Source organism: Acinonyx jubatus, chromosome A2 (genome assembly GCF_027475565.1).
Source record: "Acinonyx jubatus isolate Ajub_Pintada_27869175 chromosome A2, VMU_Ajub_asm_v1.0, whole genome shotgun sequence".
Lineage (NCBI taxonomy): Eukaryota > Metazoa > Chordata > Mammalia > Carnivora > Felidae > Acinonyx > Acinonyx jubatus.
The window spans coordinates 150,584,907-150,610,088 of NC_069383.1; the positions used below are offsets into that span (position 1 = coordinate 150,584,907).

General features: G+C 51.2%; 1 protein-coding gene across 11 annotated transcripts in view; it reads right to left on the reverse strand.

The window, feature by feature from the left end:
- LARS2 (leucyl-tRNA synthetase 2, mitochondrial) overlaps positions 1-25,182 on the reverse strand; it is a 181,824-nt gene that overhangs the window by 8,814 nt on the left and 147,828 nt on the right. For 5 of the 11 annotated variants that reach the window (XM_053219548.1, XM_053219545.1, XM_053219546.1 and 2 more), the window contains 4 exons: positions 20,085-20,185; positions 16,807-16,989; positions 13,162-13,239; positions 9,670-9,781 (listed from right to left, as the gene is read on the reverse strand). In XM_053219548.1, coding sequence (XP_053075523.1) covers positions 9,670-9,781; positions 13,162-13,239; positions 16,807-16,989; positions 20,085-20,185 — 474 coding nt within the window. Of the gene's footprint in view, positions 1-9,669; positions 9,782-10,588; positions 10,745-13,161; positions 13,240-15,215; positions 15,386-15,794; positions 16,990-20,084; positions 20,186-25,182 lie in introns of those variants that run through there. The other 6 variants (XR_008297170.1, XM_053219543.1, XR_008297172.1 and 3 more) reach the window with 5 other exon arrangements.

A 25,182-nucleotide genomic window follows, 5' to 3' on the forward strand; every position in this document is an offset into this window, starting at 1 on the left:
ACAATACCAGCAGTGACTGTATCTTGGAGGTGGGAGCACAGGTGATCTTTCTTTCTTGAAAAATTTTTCCTTAACATTTGTTTATTTTTTGGGAGACAGAGACAGAGCGTGAGTGGGGGAGAGGCAGAGAGAGAGAGGGAGACACAGAAACCGAAGCAGGCTCCAGGCTCCGAAATGTCAGCACAGAGCCCAACGCGGGGCTCGAACTCAGGAACCACGGGATCATGACCTGAGCCGAAGTCGGATGCTTAACCGACTGAGCTCCCCAGGGGCCCTTTTTCTTTTAATGTGTTAAAGATTCTCTACCAAAAACACTGAATACTTCAGTAATTTGAAAGGGTATTTTGAAATCAAGGTTTCCCACACTGTGAGATCAGTTCAAGATTTTTCTTCTGTTTTTTTCTAATTTTTTTTGTCTTTTTATTTTTTTACCTTTTAAAATTTATTACTTATTTGAGAGAGACACAGACAGCACAAGTGGGGGAGGGGCAGAGAGAGAGAGAGGATCCCAAGCAGTCACAGCACTGTCAGCACAGGGCCGGGCGCGGGGCTCGAACTCGGGAAATTGTGAGACCGTGACCCGAGCCGAAACCAAGAGTCAGACGCTTAACTGGCTGAACCACCCAGGTGCCCCTCTTCTGGTTTCTTTGTAGGGTTTCTCTGTGTTCCCCGTTGAATCAGCTGTGCCTTCTTTTGTGGGTGACGTGAAAGAACATTACACGGTCAAGTTTCCAAACCTGGTTGGCAGAGTCAACCTCCCCTTCCCTATCGGTTTGTGATTTTTCTTTTACAATACCCTGTAGTCGGGATGGTTTCTGGATTCTCCAAAGCTCTTACAAGTAGCTCTCAAAGTGGCCGTCCGGGATTCGGTAGAGCTCGGCCAGAGCGTGGACCAACGTGCGGCTTCCTCGAGAGGGTTTCGCTCCTGAAAGAAACTGGTCGGCCTACCCCCCGGTGTGTGCGTAGAGGCAGAGGTGATCGACCTTGTAAGCTCAGGCTGCTTATCTCCTCGTGGGTTGTTCCCAGACCGGCCCCGGGTCCACGGCTCACTCTGGAGCGGCGCTGACCCATTCTACTCCGGGCACCTCTGTCGTGATTCTTGTGCTGGTATCGCGCACTTATGTGTTGCTTATTGTATGTTTCACTCTCTGGCACTCTTGCTGTAACCCCGTGCTGCCAGTCGGTCTGAGGGAAGTGAACGCCTGCCAGAGTCTGAGAATCGAGCAGCATCAAAGATGTATTCCTGGGGCCCAGCTGGCCCCTGTGCCCCGGGGTTCCAGCACTTGCCAATGGACCTACTCCATTCCTGACAGATGTGCGTTTTGGCCGAAGCCGAAAGGAGCTTCCTGCTTGTTCCTCAGAAGGGGTGCTATTATGACTCCTATCTAAATACAAGACAGAGGTCACAGGAGGGAGATAATCACGTCTTTATTTTAGCAGGCTGGCCCAGTCTACCTTGTCCTGTGACCCAGCTGCAGCGGGACGGATTCCAGACCCTCCACATGGTAATTGTACAGGATGCCTGGGAGATGAAAGGGCCTCGGACACAAATGTTCTGGGCAGAAGCTGTTACAAATTCCACAATAAAAAAAAAATGAGGAAGCCCAGCCTTCCTGGAGCGATCAGGATGCTTATTTATAGCAGCCTGGGTCCCTGCCAGGGTTTCCCTATAGACAGGGGTGGGGCCATCCTGCTCAGCGGGGAGGAACAGAAACTCCCGGCGGGTTCTAGGCCCTGTTTTTGCCTCTCTACTCTTTAGGGAGGTAAAAATACCCAACATTCGCATAGCAAAAACAATGGTTTCTTTACATGACACAGCCCGGGTCCGAGAGCTGGCCTCTGGGTTAGCACCTGGACAAAGTCTGAACACTTTGGGAAGTGTCAAGGCCGTGGAGCACAAGGCTACCATGCGGGGGCCGGCTGTTGCCTACGGCCCACCCCCTTCCGACCCCTCCTCTGGGAGAGCTGTCGTCACTGACCTTCCAGGCAAGTGACCGAAACAGCTGAACCGAGCCTCCTCTCATGCGCGGAGCACTGGCAAGGTCACCACGCCGGGAGCGAGTGCTGGGGCGGTCACGGTGTCTGTGGCCGGCGGCCTCTCTTGCTGGCCGTCACCAGGCTGGCTGCCACCCCGGCCCCGTGCTCTCACACACACGTAAGGGTGGGCTTGGGGACTCCATGGCCTCTGATCCCCCCCGAGCCTCATCCAGCCCTGGCGATTCCAAGGAAATGGACAGGATGTGATGCCGCTAGATTTTGGCTTTTGCCCACAGAAGGGGTCCTGCTGACTTTCTTTTGAAATAACGACGCTGACACGCACATGCGTATTCGTATGTAAAATGCCCTCAGACCACCAGTGAGAACTTACTCTCCTTTACAATGGACACAAACACACACACACACACACACACACACACACACACGATTTGTACGTTTGTAATTTTGTTGAAATTGAGGAACAAAACACATATGTGTGGCAAAATGCTACCCTACACTTTTTTACAGCCACTTTTACGAGGAAAAATGGATCCGTGGCGGCAGCCTGGGGCTTTGAGGGTTGCGAGTTACTTCGGAACGCCTAAGCGGGGGGGCACAGGGTCACCTTGCTGTGACCTCACAATTAAGGTGCTGATGAAAGACCTGAAGCCCCCACAAGGTAAAGCCTGAGGCAGGAGTCCAGACAGAAACCTCCCTGTGCAACCCTAAAAATGGCCAGAAGAACAGAAACAGAGAGCTTACCGCCACATTTTAAATAACTCGTAGTTTGGACAAGAGGCTAACCCCAAAGCAGCACAAAAAAATAGCAAAAGAAAAACCACCCAAATGACTTACAGAGCCTTCATAGGGTGGGACACAATGTGGCTGGTAAAAAAAAAGAATGGGTACGCCCGCCCGTAAGTGTCGATACAGAATGCCAACATCTGCATAGAAACAGATACACATTTCACGGACTACATGCATGGAGTTGTAGTGTCAGATTAAATTCTTTTTTTTGAAGCTTATTGATTTATTTTGAGAGAGAGCATGAGTGGAGGAGGGGCCGAGAGAGAAAGAGAAAGAGAGAGAGAGAGGGAGAGAGAGAGAATCCCAAGCAGGCTCTGCACTGTCAGCAAAGAGCCCATGTGGGGCTTGAACTCATGAACCGTGAGATCACGACCTGACCTCAACCGACTGAGACACCCAGGTGCCCCCTTGTGTTCTCCTTTTCATGGCCACCACGCCCTCGGCCCAGTCCCTAACCCCCTGGCAACCACTACTGTGTTTTCTCTCTCTATAAATTAGTTATTTTGAGAACGTTATGTATAAATGGACTCAGAGTATATAACCTTTTGAGACTGACTTTTTTCACCCAGCATAATCCCCTTGGGATCTATCCACACTGTTGCCGGTTAGAAAAGTCATTTTTCAGGATGATGAAATTAGATCTCCAACCGCAGTACCACCAAGAAGCTCCCTGGTGGGTGACCTTCTGCCTTTTTACTGTCCACCACCAAAGGAAACCTTGTGTCCTTCGTCTGGAAACCGTATCAGTGACTCCAAATACACAAAATTGCCCTAAGCGAGCAGCCACCACCCCTTGTCTGGATTAGGACAATACCCTATTATGGTGCACAAAAGAGAACTGTGTAAATTCAGACGTGGTGTCTTGAGCTTCTTAGATCCAAAACTTCAGGAAGGAAAAAAGATTTCCTCATCCTGTTACAGCTTTCGCCCACTGCCAAGACATTGGTTCTGTTTCCTACTGAAGGTCTTCACTGGCTCTTGAAGGGACTGGTAGGGGACTATTCAAGCTCCTCTGAAATGTTTCCTTTTTATCCACAGCGGTGGCGGCCATTCAGCCCACAGGGCTCCGGACCTCCCCTAGGGGACCGGTCTCAATTCTACCGCTCTCTGGGAGAGAACCTGTCCTGTGAAAATCTGCTTCTCTAGGGAACTCTGGGAAATGGCCATTTCTGACCATCCCGCCCCTTGCCGCGTTCCCTTTTATAGCCATTCTGAGTTACCTTCCAAAGATGCGGGAATGAAACCTGAAGCCAACGTGAAAGCTGAGTTTTCTGGAACAGACACGTGCGTGTGAAAACCGTGCAAAGCCTTGGCTCAAGAATGACCGGCGGTGTGAGATGGCAATAATGAAGCTCCTCGAGACACAGGGCTTCTGTCTGCAAAGGACTTCCCACACCTGGAGACGCTGGCCCTCTTTAGTTCTGGGAGGGCCGGGGAGGGGTCACATCTCCATTCTCTCCTGAGGGCACCTGACCCGCGCCTGTGAGTCAATGACCAGACTGCCACACCAGGTGCGGGGACTCCTCACTTGACTATGTTATGGCCCCAGCTGCTCATTCAGAGGGGGCCACACACACACACAGGGGGAGAGCCCGGAGACAAAGGCTTCCCATTACTTCTTTGAATTAAAAAAAAAAACAAAATTAGGGGGCACCTGGGTGGCTTAGTCGGTTGAGTCTGACTCTTGATTTCGGCTCCGGTCATGATCTCACGGTTCGTGGGTTTGAGCCCCGCGCGGAGCTCTGTGCTGACAGCACGGGGCCCAGTTGGGAGTCTCTCTCTCTCTCTCTCTCTCTCTCTCTCTCTTTCTCCTGCTCTTGTGTGCACACACACACTCTCTCTCTCGAAATAAATTAACAAACATTAAAAACAAAAACAAAAACACAATTAGTTGCCATGAATTTGTAAAGCTTGAGGGAAGACCTTAACTAGAAGGCCCTCGCCAGCTCTCCCACAGATGCCCCAGAACGGAGTGTGGCACATAATACATGCTCTATAAACCGACTGAATGAAACTCTGTAGCAAAACTAAGATTCAAGCTATACGTACTTGTAACACAGCTCACAAAAGCCACGTGTGCTGTGTAGGGAGAATCATGGAGCAAGGTCTAGAACAGGCCTTTCTATCCTAGTACTTTAGCATATGTCTGTTGAGGATCCTGTCGCATAGCTGAAGGACAGACTGGCAGGGCCACGCCCACGGTGCAAACTCGTATCCTAAGACCTGCTGGGTAGGGAGGGGGCCCTGGGGAGAGTAGATCTGGTCTGCCCCCTCCCCCTGGCAATGCAACTGAAGGGGCACCCAAGGAGGGGGTTTCAGCAAATCCCACTGACCTTACTCTTTTGTGGGAGAAATGAGATGAGGGAGGAAAACAGAGAATGCGGAACAAAGAAGATAAAAGAGACATGTATATTCCAGGATAAGAGGGAGTTTATTGCAAGTTAGATTGGTTTGCTTTAGAGCAAAGGAAGACTAGGAAAGAGTGAACAGCACGCCATTTAAAAACGTAATGTGGTCGCCAAGGCTAAATGAAAGAGCCAGGTTTCCTTCCCCAGGAGATAAGAAAAGGCTGCATAATACGGCAACAGCATAGCAGGGCCTGTACCAAACTCCCTTTGGGGCACTCTGTCTATTCCGCAAAGAACGGGCAAACGACTCATCCTTTATAGTCTAAGACAAGGCAAAACACAGAAGGAAACCAACACAATTCATCGGGTGAAGTCGGTGAAACCCTCATTTCTAAACCTGACCACGCCTACTGAGAAAGGCTGGTCTTCCTCAGGAGAATAACGGCCAGTTTCTAAATAAAACTCTAGCAGATAGAATTTAACGGTACATTAAAAGTCCACAACACCACGGTCAAGAGAAATCCATCCCAGGAGAGCTTAATATTAGGCAATCAATTAACTGGACCTAAGTCATATCAATGGGGCAGAGGGGGGAGTTAAAAGCAAATGATACAAACACCTTAACACTGGAAGAATGGATGTTAAGTAAAACACAGCTCCCACTCCTAATATCAGTTCTGGAAAACAAGGATGGAAAGCTGTTTCCTTAACATTATAGGGAATATCTATCCTCAACCCACAGCCAACATCAAGCCCAACAGGGAAACGTGAGTTTCCTTGCTTAAAAAAAAAATTTTTTTTTAATGTTTATTTATTTTTGAGAGACAGAGACAGAATGCGAGTGGGTTAGGGGCAGAGAGGGAGAGGGAGACACAGCATCACAAGCAGGCTCCAGGCTCCGAGCTGTCGGCACAGAACCCGATGCGGGGCTTGAACTCACAGACCATGAGATCATGACCTGAGTCGAAGTCGGATGTTTAGCTGATTGAGCCACCCAGGCGCCCCGCATTAGTTCCCTTTCCTTCTAGAAGTGAGACAGGGCTGTCTGGCACCAGCATTCTTGAACGACCTGTAGGGTTTTCTAAGCAGTACGTACACACACACGGAGACCTTTCTAACCGTTAGAAAGGAAGACAATGCTTATCCTTATTTGCTGATCACAGCATCCTAAAAAATCTAAGAGGATTTTAGCCCTTACACAACGTATGAGAAATTGGAAGGGAATCTGGGTCAGAGAATAAGTATGCAAATAAATTTTAAAAAATTACATGCCAGCCATTACCAGTCAAAAATTGTAAAAGAAAAAATATTCCAGTCACAAGAGCGTAGATAAAATACAAGAACAACGACAACAAAAACCCACTTGAGAATAATCTTAAGAAATGCATGGGACTGGGCACCTGGGTGGCTCAGTTGGTTAAACACCTGACTTCAGCTCAGGTGATGATCTCATGGTTGGTGAGTTCAAGCCCCACATCCCCTACATCAGGCTCTCTGCTGTCAGCGCATAGCTCACTTCAGATCCTCTGTCCTCCCCCCCGCCCCGCCTCCCGCCCTCTCTCTGCCCCTCTCCTGCTCTCTCAAAAACAAACATTTTAAAAAAAATTTTAAAAAAATGCATAGGAGTTACATGAAAAAAACTACAAAACTTGACTCAGCACAAAGGAAGTCTAGAATAAAGGGCCAGACAAGGGCAGGGGTGCCTGGCTGGCTCAGTCAGTAGAGCCTGTGACTCTTGATCTCAGGGTTGTGAGCTTGAGCCCCATGTTGGGTGGAGACATTACTTAAAAATAAAATTTAAAGAAAACGGGGGAGGGGAGGGACAGACCAGATGGAAGTCTGGAAGGGGTGAAAATGGGAGACCTTCCCAAATTAATTCTAGGTTTAGCCAAATTTCAATCAAGATCCAAGCATTTTAATAATAAAATCAGGGGCACCTGGGTGGCTCAGTCAGTTAAGCGTCCAACTTCAGCTCAGGTCATGATCTCATGGTTTGTGGGTTTGAGCCCTGCGTCGGGCTCCGTGCTGACACCTCAGAGCCTGGAGCCTGCCTCGGATTCTGTGTCTCCCTCTCTCTGCCCCTACCCCACTAGTGCTCTGTCTCTCTCTTTCTCAAATAAAGAGTTTAATGAATAAACATTAAGAGTTTAATGAATAAACTCAAATAGTTTAATGAATTAAAAATGTTTAATGAGTAAACATTAAAAAAATTATACCAGAGTTCTACTGAGAAGAAAAAACAGGTGAGAGGAGCTAAAAAAATTATGAAAAAGGAATGAAGGGAGGCTAGCCCACCAGATGTTAAAACTGTATGGAAAAATCCAATAATTAAATCAGTGAAACAGAACATATGCTTGAAAAACAGGCGTGGAGTGGAAACGGGGATAACTTTTCAGGAAAATAATCTGGCGACATACATCAAGAGTCTTAAAAACATTCCTAACCTTCCCGCTTCAAGGACATCCTGTGAAGCGGGAACACAGATTTATGCACAGAATTGTCCACAGTGGACGATGGGAACGAGTGTTAGACACGTGACTGGAACAGTTACCAAAGTTATGCCTGTGGACAATTAATGCAGTCATGAAAAACGTTTACGGGTTAAAAAAAAAAAAATCAAAATGTTGACAGATGTGTCTTGTTTTCAAACTGGAAATACTCGGAAGTGAATTTTTTGTTAACCCGGGGAACTCTCATTGGAGGAAGCCCGTGTAGAGGGTGGCCAACCTGTGCCACATACTCCGTCTTGAGTCCGTCCCCGCAGGCCACACTAGGCCTCTGACACTGAGGCCGAGGCCCGGGGGCCCGAGCCCCTCTAAGACTTAACCACCCACACTGGCCACGGAAGGCGTGCAGCCCTGATGCTCACCCCCGCGGCAGCCAAGGCTCAGCGAGGGTGTCACTCAGGATTTCCGGGGGACGGAGTGGGCCCAGGCGGGGCTGTTCCAGCATGCGGGATGAGTTCACCACAGAGGCACTGCAAAGTCCTTGCAAAACACCGGGAATCGTGATGGATGCTCTTGTCCGAGCAGCTTCGCCAGCGCTCCAGAGAATTTTTGGAAGCGGATCTGAAAATGCGTCTCGAAAGCCTTCGTAGTTTGGGGCGCCCGGTGGCTCAGTCGGTGGAGCATCCGGCTCCGGCTCAGGTCACCATCTCACGGTTTATGGGTTCGAGCCCCACGTCGGGCTCGCGGCTGTCAGCACAGGGCCCGCTTCCGATCCCCTGCCCCCCTCCCGCTTGCGCTCTCTCAAGGGGTATTTTATGTCCCTTCGGAGCAAGCATTATGTCTAGATATGTGTTGCAAGGAAATGATTTTGCATGTGGACACAAACATAGCTGTTCAACTTTTAAAACGATATTGTATAATTATAAGTGGTCTAAGTGTCCAAAAATCGAAAATGGGAACCCACGATGAACCTCACATACCACCTGAAGAGGTAATCCCGTATCAAAATTAACAAAAAATAGAGATGAGTACAAGGAAAAGAAAGAAATAACTACTGAAGGCAGCTTAGTGTGAAGAATGTTTAAATTATTTCTTTTTTAACGTTTTTTTTTTTTTTTTTTTTTTTGAGACAGGGAGACAGAGCATGAACAGGGGAAGGTCAGAGAGAGGGAGACCCAGAATCTGAAACAGGCTCCAGGCTCTGAGCTGTCAGCACAGAGCCCGACGCGGGGCTCGAACTCACGGACCGCGAGATCATGACCTGAGCCGAAGTCGGCCGCTTAACCGACTGAGCCACCCAGGTGCCCCTAAATTATTTCTTAAAAGGAGAGGACATAAGTGTTTCTAACGATAGCCTTTGAGAATGACCAATGGGCCCTGAAAAACGTTCTCATGGGGCTGCCTTACGAGAGGAAAAGTGCATGAGGTCCTACCTTAAGCTTTCATGTGAGGGCCAGGTCTTAACAGCAGAGGGCCACAGTCCCCCCCCGCTTGCCCGCACATCAGAATCACCGAGCAGGTGGTTAAAAACAGGCCCTCCAGTCACTCCCCAAGGCTCCAGAACTAGGACCTCCAAGGGGGGCGGGAGGGGCAGAGGCTTCTGCAGCTGATTCACCTGAGCCTCGGGCAGGGGGACACGCCTCGGTGCCCAGTTCAGCAATAATGGGCCGCTGGAGAGACTGAATCCCCGTCTAAGCGACTAAGGTTTAGATCCGCAACCATAATTCCAGGTGCCCTGCTCTCCATCCATAAAGTGGGACTAAACCCGAGTTTCCACCTTAAAAAGATAACATGGGGTCATGGTATAGGGAGAGCGGGATACTGAGTTGTGAGAGAGTGTCCCGTGGTGACGCCAATATTCCCATTCGTCTGGGCACAGAGTGCTGAAGCGGAGAAGTGTCCTCCCCTTTGGCGGGGGTGACCATGCAGAAGTCCCACCACTCCCACTACAAGACAGAGGGGTCCCAGGTACGGACGCCAAATGTCGGACCCCACGCCTGAGGACATCTGAGCCCCGGGTCGTGTTCAAGAAGAGGCTGGAGCACGTCCTGGTTAGCAGTAACGGGTCAGGCGAGGACACGCCCACCTACCTGCCCAGAGCTCCGAGGTGATGTGAGGGGCCATCGGGGCAGCCATCACGGTCAGGGCACACACAGCATCCTCGAACTCGGGGCTGTGGAGAACGACTCTCTGCGAGGCTTGCTGGGGAAGAGAAAAGAACAATGTGAGAACACCAAGGCACACAGAATAAGCCTGGGGAAGGAAGGCCATCCATGTATCTGAAGTCCAGAGACACAGGCAGGCAAGCAGCAACCCTCCTGGCCATCCGTTTGCTCTGGACGAAGAATGTCCCCCATCTAACCCTAGTATGACAAGGAGGGCAGCAGCAGCAACAGCAAAGACACCACTCTTAACTGAGCACGTACTACACCCTCAGTCTGAGGCTGACTCATTTGATTCCTACAGCTACCGCTGGGGGGCAGTGTTCTTTCCCCCACCTGGCGGATGAAGCAGCTAAGGGTCACGGAGGGAGAGTAACCTGCCCCCAGGTAGGTGGTTAACCAAGCAACGCAGCTCCCACGAGCATCCAGCTTTGTCTGAAATCAGAGTGCAACTCCTAGCTGCTCTGCTGGGTTTCCCAGGTGCTTCGGAGCCCATGAGACACGCACACGGGCTTGCTCACGGGTTTCGCAACGTGCAAATGTCTAGCACAGGGGTCCCTCTGCCCCCTCGGGGGTCTCAGGGGTCCTCCTTCTATTAAACAGCTTTGCCAGTTACTATAAACACCCAGTTTCTTCCTGCAGTGCAGCTAGCCAGGTGACCCAGCCACGCGCCCATCTAATTTACGGGGTACCTACCCTATGCTGGACTTTGGGGATAAAACATCCAGAAAGGTACAGTCTCTGCTCTCAAGGGGTTTACTATCAACTGGGGAGACAAGTGACAGAGGAATTAAGGGTGTCACAGGGTGCAGGGGAGGAACGGTGGTGAGCAAAGCAGAGTGTGAACTGGCGAGTGTGGTCCAAGGACGGCGGGGAAGGAAAGGGGCCATCCCGACGTGGCTGTGGGAAGGACATCACTGAGTTTCCCAGAGGCTGGCGGTTGTCAAGGCACGCTGGGCGAGTCCCGATAAAAACCAGCCTGGCGAGATGGTGGCACTCCAGTCTATGTTCACAAAACAATTGTGACAAAAACAATTTTGGTTTAATTTTATGAGGTTTGCTAAAATTAAAAGTAGGAAGCCCCCATGATATATATTTTGCTAGGTAGAGAGAGGCCAAAAATACTATACATTTAAAAAAAAAATTTAAGTTTATTTTGGAGAGAGAGAGCACGAATGGGGGAGGGACAGAGAGAGAGAGGGAGACACAGAATCCGAAACAGGCTCCAGGCTCTGAGCTGTCAGCACAGAGCCCGATGTGGGGCCTGAACCCACGAGACGAGAGATCATGACCTGAGCCTAAGTTGGATGCTTAACTGACTGAGCTACCCAGATGCCCCTCACAAAATACTGTACATTTAAAAAAATGTTTATATATTTATATGGAGGGCGGGGGCTTGTGTCGGGGAGGGGCAGAGAGGGAGAGAGAGAATCCTAAGCAGGCTCCAAGCTGTCAGCACAGAGCCCAATGCGGTGCTCGATCCCACAAACCGCGAGATCATGACCTGAGCTGAAATCGAGAGTTGGATGCTCAACCGAATGAGCCACCCACGTGCCCCTATACATTAAAAAAAAAAAAACATGCCTCTATGATCTTTGCAAAACAGCCTAAGAGATTGGAATCTAATTCCACGGGTGAGGGTACAGAGAGAGTCAACCAGAAGGGCTGTAGATGGAACGGTCAGCGAGTAGACATTTCATTTTTAATTTCTTTTTTCTATAATATTTGCCATTTTTTCCCAATTAAAAAAATCACACACACTCGGCAAAGAAAATTTCGGAAACGCGAAATCACTCATGTGTTGTCCAACCCAGAAGAAAACTGATGTATTTTATCCCGGTCTCCAAAAATGCAAAAATACGGGACTTTCCACATCTGCCCATATACCCTTTGGCTTGACTGGAGTTTTTATCACATAGACACTGTTGTATCGTGTGTTCTTCCTTGCTGTTGTATCGCGAACAGTTTCTGAAACTAAGTATTCCTGGAAAGCACAGTGTGAATGGCGGTGGTGTATTTCCTTCTCATTGATACGACCGGAGTCATTTCCGGATTTTCCCTTCTGAGGACAGCTGGGGTTCTATGTCTCCGTGACTGCGAGTCACTGGCCAGTGGGCACCCCTGAATCAAAGGACATAAACAACTGCAGGACTACTGACCTCAAAGTCAAAGCGCTTCCTGGAGAAGTTACATCAACCATGGCCACTGCTGATATGTAACACGGTCTCAGTGCCTTTGTAATAGCACAGACTTTTATGTTAAAAAGTCTCCGCAAATTTGATAGGCAAAAAAAAAAAAAAAAAATAGCACCGCGTTTTTAATTTGCATTTCACGATAATTAGTGAGGCAAATACTTTTTTCTGCCAAGTTTACAGGTTATTTCTATCTTACCTTCTGTGAATTACCTCCTTTCACATCCTTTGACCGCTTTTAGGTTAGGTATTTCATATTCGTATGTGAAGAGCTCTTTATATATTGAGAATCTTAAGCCTTATGTCCGATATTTTTGTTATAAAATGTTTTCCCCAGTTTTTAATCTACCTTTGAACGTGGCACGTTTTAACACACTAAAAGTGGTAAGTTTTATGCAGTCATGGATTTGTCACTAAACGACCAGACACGTCATCTAACCTCCCTGGGCGTCAGGTCCTCACAGGCAAACCATGGTTGGGGGGAGGGGGGGGCAGGAGGGAAGGGAGTCGTTGGGCCAGAAAATTTTTTTTTTAAGTTTATTTATTTTGAGAGAGAGAGAGAGAGAGAGAGAGAGAGAGAGAGCACGCAAGTGGGGGAAGGGGCAGAGAGAGAAAGGAAGAGAGAGGATCCCAAGCTGGCTCTGCACCATCAGCCCAGAGCCTGATGCAGGAGGGTTTGAACCCACAAACCGTGAGATCATGACGTGAGCCGAAGTCAGCCGCTTAACCGACTGGGCCACCCAGGTGTCCCCCTCCCTTTTTTTAAAGTTATTTTGGGCCCATCTTTAAGAACCTTCCAGCTCTAGGGGCGCCTGGGTGGCTTGGTCGGTTGAGCGTCCGACTTCGGCTCAGGTCATGATCTCGTGGTCTGTGAGTTCGAGCCCCGCGTCGGGCTCTGTGATGACTGCTCAGAGCCTGGAGCCTGTTTCAGATTCTGTGTCTCCCTCTCTCTCTGCACCTCCCCTGTTCATGCTCTGTCTCTCTCTGTGTCAAAAATAAATAAACGTTACAAAAAAAAATTAAAAAAAAAAAAGAACCTTCCAACCCTAAAACTAGGTTGTGACTATGGGGAAAAAAATGCTTCTTTAAGATAAGAGAGCCGCACCGAGGGGATGATACCACGGTGCTGCTCTCTGTCCACAACCCGGCACCCTGCAGGCCACCTCAGCATGTGGCGGGAAGCCACCTGCCTCCTGTGCTATCAGATGAGGACAAGAGGGCCACTTACCAGGAGGGCATTGCTGAATCCCATCAGCTGAGAGATTGCCGAGTTCAGTGAGAAGTCCTCTGTGAAATGGGCGGTCACCTACCGGTAAAAGTTGAATTATACACTTTCTTCAACATCTCTTTAAGCTTTCCACCAAAAACCAGCACAACACGACAATGACAAAACAGACGGATGACCCCAAAAATGTGACCTGCATGAAGCTTGCAAAGGTATTTACAAATGGATTCACTGTCTCGAATAATCACGATAATGTTTCATCGGCACAAAGATTTTTTAAATCGGGGTCAATGCCGTTTCCACTACTCAGCACGTCCCGCTCCCCCACATCTGGGCCGTGCTGGTCCTCGCAGTGGGGACTTTAAACGCTGCTAACGAGCCGAGCAGGAGGCAGGACCCGCTGATGAGGAGGCCTCAAAACAACAGCAGACCGGAGATGGGGTGAAGGATGTCACTCCTCTGTGGCTCCGTGACTTTCATTCACAATAAAGGTTATTAGGAGACAGGAGAAGGTGAGTTTTGCATTTTCAAATGTGGACTCAACATAAAAACACTAATAGGACTTGTCAGCTTCTTCCTGTTTGTGCGTTTTTCAATTTTGACCATGGCCAAGAATATAGAAAAACAACACATCTAAGGATGTTAAGAGTTTCCAACTTGTTTAGGTGACCCAGTTCTATGATCTGACAGAACCGAAGAATGTGCCAGATCCAGAGAGGAAATATGTGGTATGAAAACAATCATTCAGGCACCACTCACATCATGGGATTCAATTCCGTGAGCTCTGTTTCTCTGCACTAGAGAAGAGGGGACAGGAAAAAAGTTGAAGAAGTGTCACCAAATGAGACCATGCTGGACCCAGAGCCTCATGAAAACCCTGTACCTTCAATGTCATCAGTTACCAGAGTCCGGAAAAGTGACCTTGGCTGACTTTATAAGTTCAAATCAGCAATTCTAGAAAGGGAGAAAGAAAGAGATAAAGAGAGAAAAGAAAGGGAGAGAGAGAGAAAGAAAGAAAGAAAAAAAGAAGGGAGGGAGGAAGGGGAAGGAAGGAAGGAAGGAAGGAAGGAAGGAAGGAAGGAAGGAAGGGAGAGAGGGAAGGAAGGAAAGGAAAGGAAAGGAAAGGAAAGGAAAGGAAAGGAAAGGAAAGAAGGGAGGAAGGGAAGGGAAGGGAAGGGAAGGGAAGGGAAGGGAAGGGAAGGGAAGGGGGGAGAAAGGAAGGAAAGGGGGGAAGGAGGGAAGAAGGAAGGGAGGGAGAGAGGGAGGGAGGAAGGGAAGGAAGGAAGGAGGGAAGGAGGGAAGGAAGGAAAGAAGGAAGGAAGGAAGGGGAGAAGAGAAAAGAAAAGAAAAGAAAAGAAAAGAAAAGAAAAGAAAAGAAAAGAAAAGAAAAGAAAAGAAAAGAAAAACTTCAGCCTAAGGAGTATTTGGGGTGTCTCGTACCCACTAAAAAATGCCTTTGGATCTCCTAAATGCCTTCTTTCAAAGACATGTGACATTTCTTTCCACAAAGTTCTTAAAAAGGCAAATGCCACAGTGTTGTAGCAAACTTCTAGATAAAACATTTAAAGGGATTTGTTATCAGTGAAGCATCCTTTAAAATGAATTCAGGGGCGCCTGGCTGGCTCGGTCAGTAAAGCACGCAGCTCTTGATCCCGGGGTCGGGAGTTCAAGCCCCACGCTGGGTGTGGAGATTTCTTAAAAATAAAATCTTTAGAAAAGGAAAAATAAAATAACGGTGGCTTGGACAATAAAATATTATTCTCTAAGAAGGTAACACGAACAAATCACGTGTGTGCAAAAGTGAAGCCACAAGAGCTCCCACAGATGCCGTGTGACAAAGTGCCTGGGCGCCCAAGTCCCCCCTCTGCTGGGCGTCTAGCCTGGAGGAGCCCGGTCTCTGGGCCTCAGCTCTGCCTCCATCTGTGGAGTGAGGAGGCCAAAGAAAGGTCTCTTCGGGCCCCTTTCAACCTTGAACCTCTGTTTCCGTTCGCCTCGCGTGTACTGCATCATCAGCGCTCCTGCCCAGAATGAACCAGCATCCCCGGAAAGTTCCTCACCTCAGAGATGACCGAGTTCTTGTGCTCCCAGAGCTTCCTGCCCTCGGCTCTCTCCTCGTTACTCAGCACTTGGGGCCGGGGAAGTGTCCCAGAAGCCCTGGCCTCGATGAAGCGGGTCACCAAGGCCCACAGACGCTGTTGCCATCTTAGCACCCCGGGGAGGGCGTCAGCTGTTTCGAGCCGGGAAGCGAGAACGGGAAAGACACACGCACGAGTGACCCATCTAGTTGTGCCCCAGCCCAGAGTCGCACTTGTGCGTTGAACACACACTTCGCGGCGCCCTGACGGAGTGACCCGAGGGCAGGTTGCAGGGGCCACCCTGGCTTGCGGAGTCCGGGAACTCAGACCGGCACTGACTCCACCACATCCCAGAGCGCCAGGCGTTCAGAGCACCGGACAGCAGGGCCCCTCAGAGTGGCCACCGACGGCCCCCGGCCCACAACAAGCTCAGAAACCTGGGCCAGGCTGTGCCTCGGGGCCCAGCTGCCCCGCTTCAGAAGACCTGCGGTCACAAAGGTGTCCCCACAGAACCTAAGCCTCGGCACCTGCACTTCGTAGGTCCCGGTGATTCCAACGCACCCAGTTCCGGGACCGGCACCTGTGACTACTGCTCCAGACCACACGTATCACTGGAAACGGCTCACCGAGCAAGGCAGTGATGGGGGCGCCTGGGTGGCTCAGTTGGTTAAGCGTCTGACTTCGGCTCAGGTCATGATCTCGAGGTTCATGGGTTTGAGCCCCACATTGGGCTCTGTGCTGACAGCCCTGAGGCTGGAGCCTGCTTTGGATTCTGTCTCCCTCTCTCTCTGCCCCTCCCCCACTCGTTCTCTCGTTCTCTCTCTCTCTCCCCCCATCCCAAAAATATATATGTATTTTAAAAAGACAATGATCCAGCGCCTCTGATTTCTCCTTTCCAGAGCGCGTGGGGCAGGCCACAGGAAGAAAACTGAGTGACCACTGGACCGTTGATTCTGGGATAGCCAGATACCCTAGAAGATTCTACCTCATGCCCTTTCAGATCTAAACAGCTCTGGAGAGACAAATCTCCCCTAAGGGGGACGGGGCGGCGGCTGTGGGTGGTGAAGGAAGTCCCAGGTAACCCCAGGAGCAGGCCCCGGGCAGGGTTTTCTGGACTCATCCGCCAGAACAAACCTTTCAGGGCGGATCGAGAGGGGACTGACCTCCGTGGGCCACAGAGGGCCTCAGGGTTGCCTGGAAGCCAGCGTGGCTCCCAGGCAGCGTTCTCAGGAGGGGTCCTGGAGGAACCTGAGTCAGAACGCCACAGACTTGGCGGAGGCGGGTTCCTGGGCAACTCCCCCCCCCCCACCACTGATGCCGTCAGCGGGTCTGGGGCGAGGACTGGGAAGCTGCACTTGCTGCGAGCTCCTCCAGTGACTGTGAGGCCCGTCACCTCCGGGGACGCTGGTCTGAGGACGGTACAGGATGTCGGACAGACCGCTCCTCGCTTTACGGGGCGGATTCCTAGAACCCTCGCTGCTGTCTTCGGCCAAGACGTTTCTTTCCTCGAAACTCCTTGGGCGACCGAGGGCGAGGACACGGGAGGTGGGCCGGGAAGGGGCAGGGGACTTACACTTCACATCCCACAAGATATCCTTCTCGGGAGGGGCGGCGAAGAGGATGTACAGCCGGATGGTGTCGATGCCGTAACGCCCTACGACCTCCTGGGGGTCCACCCCGTTGTGTTTGGACTTGCTCATCTTCTCCCACGTCACCTCCACCGTCTCCTTCGTGTTTGCGTGAACAGGAACAGACCCTGGACACCAAAATCACACACGGGGACGGCACGTGAGGCTCGGAACGGGTTCCGCAACAGCACGTCCACTAAGAGCCATTAAAAGCGTCCACTTGAAGAATCCCACTCATTCACTCGACACGCCTCTTTCTCCTCTTTCTCTCCCTCTGCAACACATCGTAGAAAAAGGGAAGGGAAGGGAAGGGAAGGGGAAGGGAAGGGAAGGGAAGGGAAGGGAAGGGGAAGAGAAGGGGAAGGGGAAGGGGAAGGGGAAGGGGAAGGGAAGGGGAAGGGGAAGGGGAAGGGGACGGGGAAGGGGACGGGGAAGGGAAGGGGACGGGGACGGGGAAGGGAAGAGGAAGGGGAAGGGGAAGGGGAGGGGACGGGGAAGGGAAAGGGGAGGGGAGGGGAAGGGGAAGGGGAAGGGGACGGGGAAGGGGAAGGGGACGGGGATGGGGAGGGGGGAGGGGAAGGGGACGGGGAAGGGGGAGGGGGAGGGGAAGGGGAAGGGAAAGGAGAGGGGAAGGGGAAGGGGGAGGGGAGGGGGAGGGGAGGGGAGGGGGAGGGAGGGGGAGGGGGACGGGGACGGGGAGGGGGAGGGGAAGGGGACGGGGAAGGGGGAGGGGGAGGGGAAGGGGAAGGGAAAGGAGAGGGGAAGGGGAAGGGGGAGGGAGGGGGAGGGGAGGGGGAGGGGGAGGGGAGGGGGAGGGGGAGGGGAGGGGAGGGGGAGGGGGAGGGGAGGGGGAGGGGGAGGGGAGGGGGAGGGGGGAGGGGGAGGGGAGGGGGAGGGGAGGGGGAGGGGGAGGGGAGGGGGAGGGGAGGGGGAGGGGAAGGGGAAGGGGAGGGGGAGGGGAAGGGGAGGGGAGGGAAGGGAAGGGGAGGGGAAGGGGAAGGGGAGGGAAGGGAAGGGAAAGGAAAGGAAACAGAGGCCCGCACATTCTGCTGTCTCCTTCAAGGATTCGGAGTCTCCCCTGGAAGCCGGCAGCTGACCGGTCAGGGTCTCAAGAGCAGCAAAGCGCCCCGAGAGGTCACGTCAGTCACCGAAAACATGCTCTCGCACCATCGGGACCCGCAGGCTCACCTCACCGGGCTCTTGTATGCGGTGTGCCCTGTGGTGCCCGCCTGCCACGGCCTGCTGTCCGGGAGTGTCTCCTCCCCACCCACACACCACCGGGCCAGACAAGGCCTTACATGGCTAGGTTTGGATGAGGTGAGAGTGTGGCCGAGCCCTGGGGGCTGGGACAAGGAAGGACATCTGGGAAGGCTAAGGGCTCTCCCAGGAACCGCAACTAAGAGACAGAAGCTCCCGTTTCATTGTTGTTGGGCGCTGGAACCATAAAGTCCTAAGGAGATGGGGCAGGACGTGGCATCACGGGTCCCCGAGGTCACCTTGTAACCTGAAGTCAGGGGGAACAGAAGCCCAGCCTGGAGGAGGAGGGACAACAGGGCAGAAGAACAGAGAGGAGGAGGAAGAGCAAACAGGGGCGGGGAAGGAGAGAAGAGAAAATTCTAGGCCCGGCATCTGGGTGGCGCCTGGGGACTGCCTGCACGCGGCGAGGCCTGGCTGGAGCCCCTACAGCTGGCTTCGGGTGATATCCCTACGTCTTGTGTCCACCTGCCTTTGGGCGTGTTTCTGTTCCTTCTAGGCAAGCACTCCCAGACTCTGACCGCAACCAAAGTCCCAAGGGGCCGATGTGTGTACCCAAAAGCTAACTCCGCAGAAGCACGTCCATTAAGGAGAGGGAAGGCTGGCCTCGCTGACCCAAGTGTTTTTTCGAGGGGGCAAGTCCACGTGGGAAGGGAAAAGGAGCTCACAACACTGCCTGGCCCCATGACATCAGAGCAGAGGGAGACTGAAGTTGCTGTATCCAGGCTGCGGTGAGGCTCAGGGAACCACTGCTCCTTTTACCCTGCACGCCTCCTCCGGGCTTAGCTGCTCTTTCCAGCACTACTGTGCAACTTACGAAAGAGGCATCTATCCGGGCAGAACAGTTGAGAAGTTAGAAAAAGGTGCCCTCTCTTGGCAAATGTGGCCCTGAGGTATATGGTTTGGCAAGAGGCTGGATCTCGGGCCCTGCTCCCCCCCTAGGCTGGGTGCCTTTGAGCAGTGCACGAACTGCACAGCCGTACAACGGCAGCCCTGCCCATAACACAGAGAGCACTTCACTAACAACTGAAATTTATATGCCCCCTGGATTTGGCTTCTTTCTCCTCTGGTCCCTGTTGGAGAAATATTGTCAATTTCTTTTCAAGCTTTTTTTCTGTCCCACGGACCATTCCAAACCCTGATAAATTACTGCATAATTAGGTAATTCCGTTGATGGCTTCCACCTAAACCTTCTCTCTAGTGTTTGGTTTGGAAAGCTGCCTACCATTAGGGGGTTGTTGGGTTTACATGATCTCATCCATTGTGCACTGGGTTTTCTAAATGTAATGGCCAGAGTTCTGGGGTTTTCTCACAGTTGCCTCTCTGTCTCCCCAACCCCCCGCCCCTCCATTTTCTAACATGTCATTGATTTCAAGGGTATGCTGGGTGCACACGACATCCTCACCGTGCCACCTAAAGATCTGGCAAGGGGAACTACCCCTGAGGAAGAGTGAAAACACGGATGGCAGCAGAAAGCCTCGGGAGCACTGGAAGAAGAGGGAGGTCCGGCGATCGGGGAGAGGTGCTCCACAGGGAAGTGCTGGGTGGGGCTGCTCCGGGGTTCCGACACGTGCCTAGAGACCACCTAGAGAGAAACGCTGGGAGCGTCCCAGGCTTGGAAGAGTGTCTCTTGGCCCTGGGGACTCTGTCCCTGAGACGGGCTGTCAAACACAAGCAAGGGCATGAGGTGATGCCCGGGCTGACTCTGTTGTGTACAAATGAAAACCCTTCCAGAAGCGAACGGACTGTGGATGGGGCTGGGGCTGAGGAGCAGGTGGCCATCCCAGCCCCAGCCTTCAGAGGGCACTGGCCACCAGGCACAGCAGGCCTGGAGACCTGAGACCCACGGGGCCCTCTCCGGGATTTCCCACCCCACCGAGGCCCGGGCGAGCACCTGCCTTGTCAATGGCTCTCAGGCCTGGCCTCGTTCTCCCCGAGTACCTAGAAGGGACCGATGGGCCATTCTCACCTGTGAGATCTACTTCCTCTCTCTGTAGATATTGTCCAGACAGCAGGCGGAATGTCTGCCCCTTGATAAGGCCTTGGGCCAGCAGCTTATGAAAAGGCTCTCTGAGAAAAGATAAAGGGAAAAGAAATCGATTGGTAGGGATTTGAAGCATCCAGAAGACAGCAATAGAAGCCTTTCCGGCTGGTGGATAGAGACAACTGCTCTTCATAAAAGCAGGTAGTCTGGCCAATGCCACTTAGAAATCCAACTGGAGCAAACAGCTCCTTATAAAGAAGTGACTGAGAACATGAAGTCAGATCGGCAGGTGTTAGCTACTTTCCACTTGTCGAAGTGGAAAGAACACTGGGCTTCAGATTCAGAAGGCCTGGATTTGAATCTCTTTCCTCCTCAATGAATTCTATGAGCCAAGGCAAGTCCCTTACTTGTTCTTAACATCAGTTTGCTTATCTGAAAAGTGGAAACACTAAAAAATCTGTCAAAGGCTTGTTGGTAAGATTACAGTAAATGATTGCATGAAAATACTTGTAAATTTTATTTTATTTTTAAATTTGCTGCCGTTCTTTTTAAAAGAATTTTTTTAATGTTTATTTGTATTTGAGAGAGAGAAAGAGAAAGAGAGAGCACAAGCAGGGGAGGGGCAGAGAGAGAGGAAGACAGAATCCAAAAGGCTCTGAGCTGTCAGCACACAGCCCGACATGAGGCTTGAACCCATGAGCTGTGAGATCATGACCTGAGCCGAAGACCGACACTTAACTGACTGAGCCACCCAGGTACCCCAATACTTGGAAATTTTAAAGAACCACACTAATGTCAGCTACAGGCCGAGTCCGGCATCAGGAGGGGCTCGAGAGGACACAGGGAGGTTTAAGTCGGGGCTCTGCGCAAGCAGGCTGCTTTTCCATCAACCTTGTACACAGTGACCGCTTACATTCTTAAAAAAAAACCAACACTGACTCCTACAGATTAACCACGCATATAGACTTTCTGTTCAAACTCAAACATGAACCTCCTCTTTTTAGGCCTACCCCCCTCTGAGGAGGTGGTTGTTATTAATAGCATGGTAAATACACCTGGAAACGTCTGGAAACTTTTCTGAATGCCTATGTGTGTATATACATATATATAGTTTTGTATAATTTTGGCAGATTTAAATAGATCATAATTCACATATATGACTCTGGTATTTCATTTAACTATATGAATGGATTTTCCACAACAGTCCATAAAGACCTATCTCAGTTTTTTTTCCTTTTGTAATTGTTTTCTTTTTTTTTTGTTTTATTATTATTATTATTATTTATATAATTTATTGTCAAGTTGGCTAACATACAGTGTATATACAGCGTGCTCTAGGTTTTGGGGGGTAGATTCCCATGATTCATCGCTTACATACAACACCCAGCGCTCATCCCAACAAGTGCCCTCCTCGATGCCCATCACCTATCTCACCGCCCCCCACCCCCATCAACGCCCTGGAAAACAGTCTGGAGGTTCCTCAACAAATTAAAAATAGAACCTGCTACGACCCAGCAGTAGCGCTACTAGGAATTTATTCAAAGGATGCAGGAGTGCGGATTCATTAGGGCACACGTACCCCAATGTTTATAGCAGAGCTTTCATCAATAGTCAAATTATGGAAAGAGGCTCAGTTTTTTTTCAACGTTTATTTATTTTTGGGACAGAGAGAGACAGAGCATGAACGGGGGAGGGGCAGAGAGAGAGAGACACAGAATCGGAAACAGGCTCCAGGCTCCGAGCCATCAGCACGAGCCTGACGCGGGGCTCGAACTCACGGACCGCGAGATCCTGACCTGGCTGAAGTCGGACGCTTAACCGACTGCGCCACCCAGGTGCCCCAAGGCTCAGTTTTTTTAATGTTTATTTTTGAGAGAGAGAGAGAGAGAGAAAGAGGCGCGTGTGAGCGAGCAGGGGAGGGGCAGAGAGAGAGAGAGGGACAGAGGATCCGAAGCAGGCTCTGTGATAACAGCAGCAAGCCCAATGCAGGGCTCAAACTCCCAAACCATGAGATCATGACTTGGGCCGAAGTCAGGCACTCAACCGACTGAGCCACGCAGGCGCCCCCAGACCTATCTCGGTTTTAAACGGCTCTCTAGTAGTCTGCGGGGCCCATGGGTTATAATTTGTTTATAGTGCCCGTTTTCTAAAAAATGGTTTCAGTCACTTTCACTGGATGAATCCTGCAATATAAACTTTTTCTCGGAAGGGGACAAGGAGAGGCTGACCCTTACACTGAAATGACGGGGAAATGACGTGATTTCCGATTTGAAACGGTTTATTCTGAAGAATCCACCTGATCCGGTTGTAAAGCACAAGAGCAAGAGCTATTCCAAACTCCAAGAATGATTTGCGGAGACAAGTCCTGGTAACGCGTGCGCGTTTCGTGTCTGTTGAGAGGTAGGAACGTTTGGCGGGAGCCACGTTCTTCCCAAGCATCACCGGCAGCACGACGCACCTTTCAACAGACAAACCCATTGGTGCTTCAAGGTCACTGACGCGAGGCAGCTGCTATTTAGAAGTTCAAAAAAACCACACGACCTCAGAGGCCCAGCAGACTACAAGTGTTGTTCTGGCGTCGTAGGCAGGAGCTGGCTTGGTCAAGTTAACAGGACCCTTGTTTCTCACACAAGGCCGTGGGATTTCGGTGACCCGTGATACTGAGTAAGGCTGCTGGGCGGGCCCCTGGTTTGTATCTGTGTGGCCCTTGTCCAATGGCTGTGCGGACAAGTGCGGTTTAGGGGAAACGTGCCAGGGGATTCAGGGGGTAGCATGGGATAGACCGACCGGAAAAGAGATGAGGGCCAGTTTGGAAAAAGGGATTCTCAGCCTTCATATTTTAAAATCTTAGGAGTGTATATCGTGTATACACGCAGGCATACGCGAGGGTGGGGGTGGTGGTGAGGGATTTTCTTATCCTTTTTTTTTGCCCAACGCGGGCCTCGATTGCACAATGGTGAGATCGGACCCGGAATCAACAGCCGGACGCTCAACCAACCGAGCCACCCAGGCTCCCTGAGGTTTTTTCCACGGTGGAAAAGACCCACTATGCATAACATTCAAGTCGAATGTTACACAACTGTGCAAATTATTCAGTGTTATTATTGAGCGTCACAGGGGCCATCCGGCATGCTCCCATGTGAATTTGGAACAAACCCCACATGTGCACAGAAGTCATCATATCATTGTCCAGCCTCTAAAACCCATCTTCATAATAGACCCATTCGACTCAGAAGGCTGCCTTCCTCCCACCACGCTCATGACATTCCACCGGCAAAGTCACAATGGCAGAAGGGCATCCTTTGGTGCCACAGTTTACGTCCCATCAAGACTCCTAGGAAACAGGAGTCTTTTGTACAGAAAAACAGGACAAATTATTTAACAATCAAATGCCCTTGGATCTTACACCACATTTGAATAACTAAGCGCCTTGAAGGGAGAGCAGTTGTGTCTGCGGCTTCCCGGAACACCTGCACAAACGCCACAGGGACCTGTGTCCTCGGGCTACGCAGGCTTTATCCAGAGCAGGCTGGGGTTCTGATGCCCAAGGACCCACATCTGCATTCTCCTCAGGAAGCTCAGAGAACCGCACCCCACAGACTGAGCGCGGGGTTTCCTCTGCCATCAGCCCTGTTTACCTGCCTGGTGTCTCTGACACTTTAAACCCACTTGCTTGTTCCTCGCAGAGGTCATGCGCACACTTGGCTGTCCCCAGAACGGGTCACGCTCCCCAGGATCAGGTGCCCCCTGGCAGGAATGCTGTCTCAGCCTGCGTTCCCGGGGAAACCGGGACTCGCCCTGCACCTCTGAACTCAGGCATTCCGTTTTCTGGGTGGCCGCTTCTGTCCCCTGCACACGTCCCCAGGCCCTCGTTTGTATCCTGCGGCGTCTGGGACACACCACGTGAGAAGCGTGTCCGGGCTGTGCCGTGATTACAACGTAAAGACCAGTCCACATCCGGCCCTATGCCCATCACGGTAAGGACTTTTGCTCCCTTGGTCTTCCCCTCTGTCCCCGGCACTGAGTGCTGTGCCCAACAGGCAAGCTCAAAACAACAACAACAACAACAACAAAAGGAGACGTGGTGAAAACGTGGACGGGTGAATGAACGCATAAATATGCACATTCAGACAAAAGGACGGTGGGGCACAGGTGGAAGATGCGGGTGGCTGCTGTTGCTGGCTCTTGAAGGCATCTTTGCCTTCCATCCGATTCCAGGATTTTAACCCCATCCCATCCGCTCTGCGGCAACAGTTTTAAAACAAAATCAAGTCATATGGCCACTTTTTATCGGGCAGGTCAAGAAACAGACTGGACACAAACACATTCGAAAGCACCAGGCACACGGAGCCAGTATTCCCCAAGGAAGGGCTGCCCCCGCCAAGCTTCGCGGAGCATCGGTGGGGTCAACGGGGCCGATCTGCGCCTGCACTCAGGGTGCACCGGGTCACCTCTTAGGCTGGAACCTTCCTCAGATTAATTTTTCATGCTGCAGCCTCACAGGAAACAGAAACAAAACAAAAACAAACAGACCGTTGCTTTCTCTCCTCTGTGCCTGGTGCCAGTGGGATGAATTTCTGTTACTGTCTGCACGAGTTTTTGAGATTTTTCCTTTCCTTTCCCACTCTGAGTGCAACGGCTTTGGTAGCTCTTAGGGGAAATTAAAAATCAGGGTGGAAGGAGGGAGGGAATAATCTGGACCCCAAAGACAAAGCTGAGCAGTATGATGAAAATCCACAGAGCTTTTAGCCTCCAGAGGGGGCCGGGGGGGGGGGTGGGTGAGAACCCAGGAATCCTGTTCTGGCCTCTGCAGGTTATCAGGTGGCTCAATGCTGCCACCTTCTGGGAACGGACGGCACTGCACCTGCCAGCACGTGGCCCTACTTCCAGAAGCTCTTCGGGGCCCCATGGGTTCCAATTCTTCTTCTTCTTGTTTTTTTAAGTAAACTTCGAAATCAAGTGCCGCGCACATATCGAAAAGTACACGGATCCTGGGAGTAAAAGCTGATGAATCTTCACAACATAAGCACACCTGTGATGGCCACAGAGCGTCACCAACCTCCCAAAGGCCCCACCTCCCCAC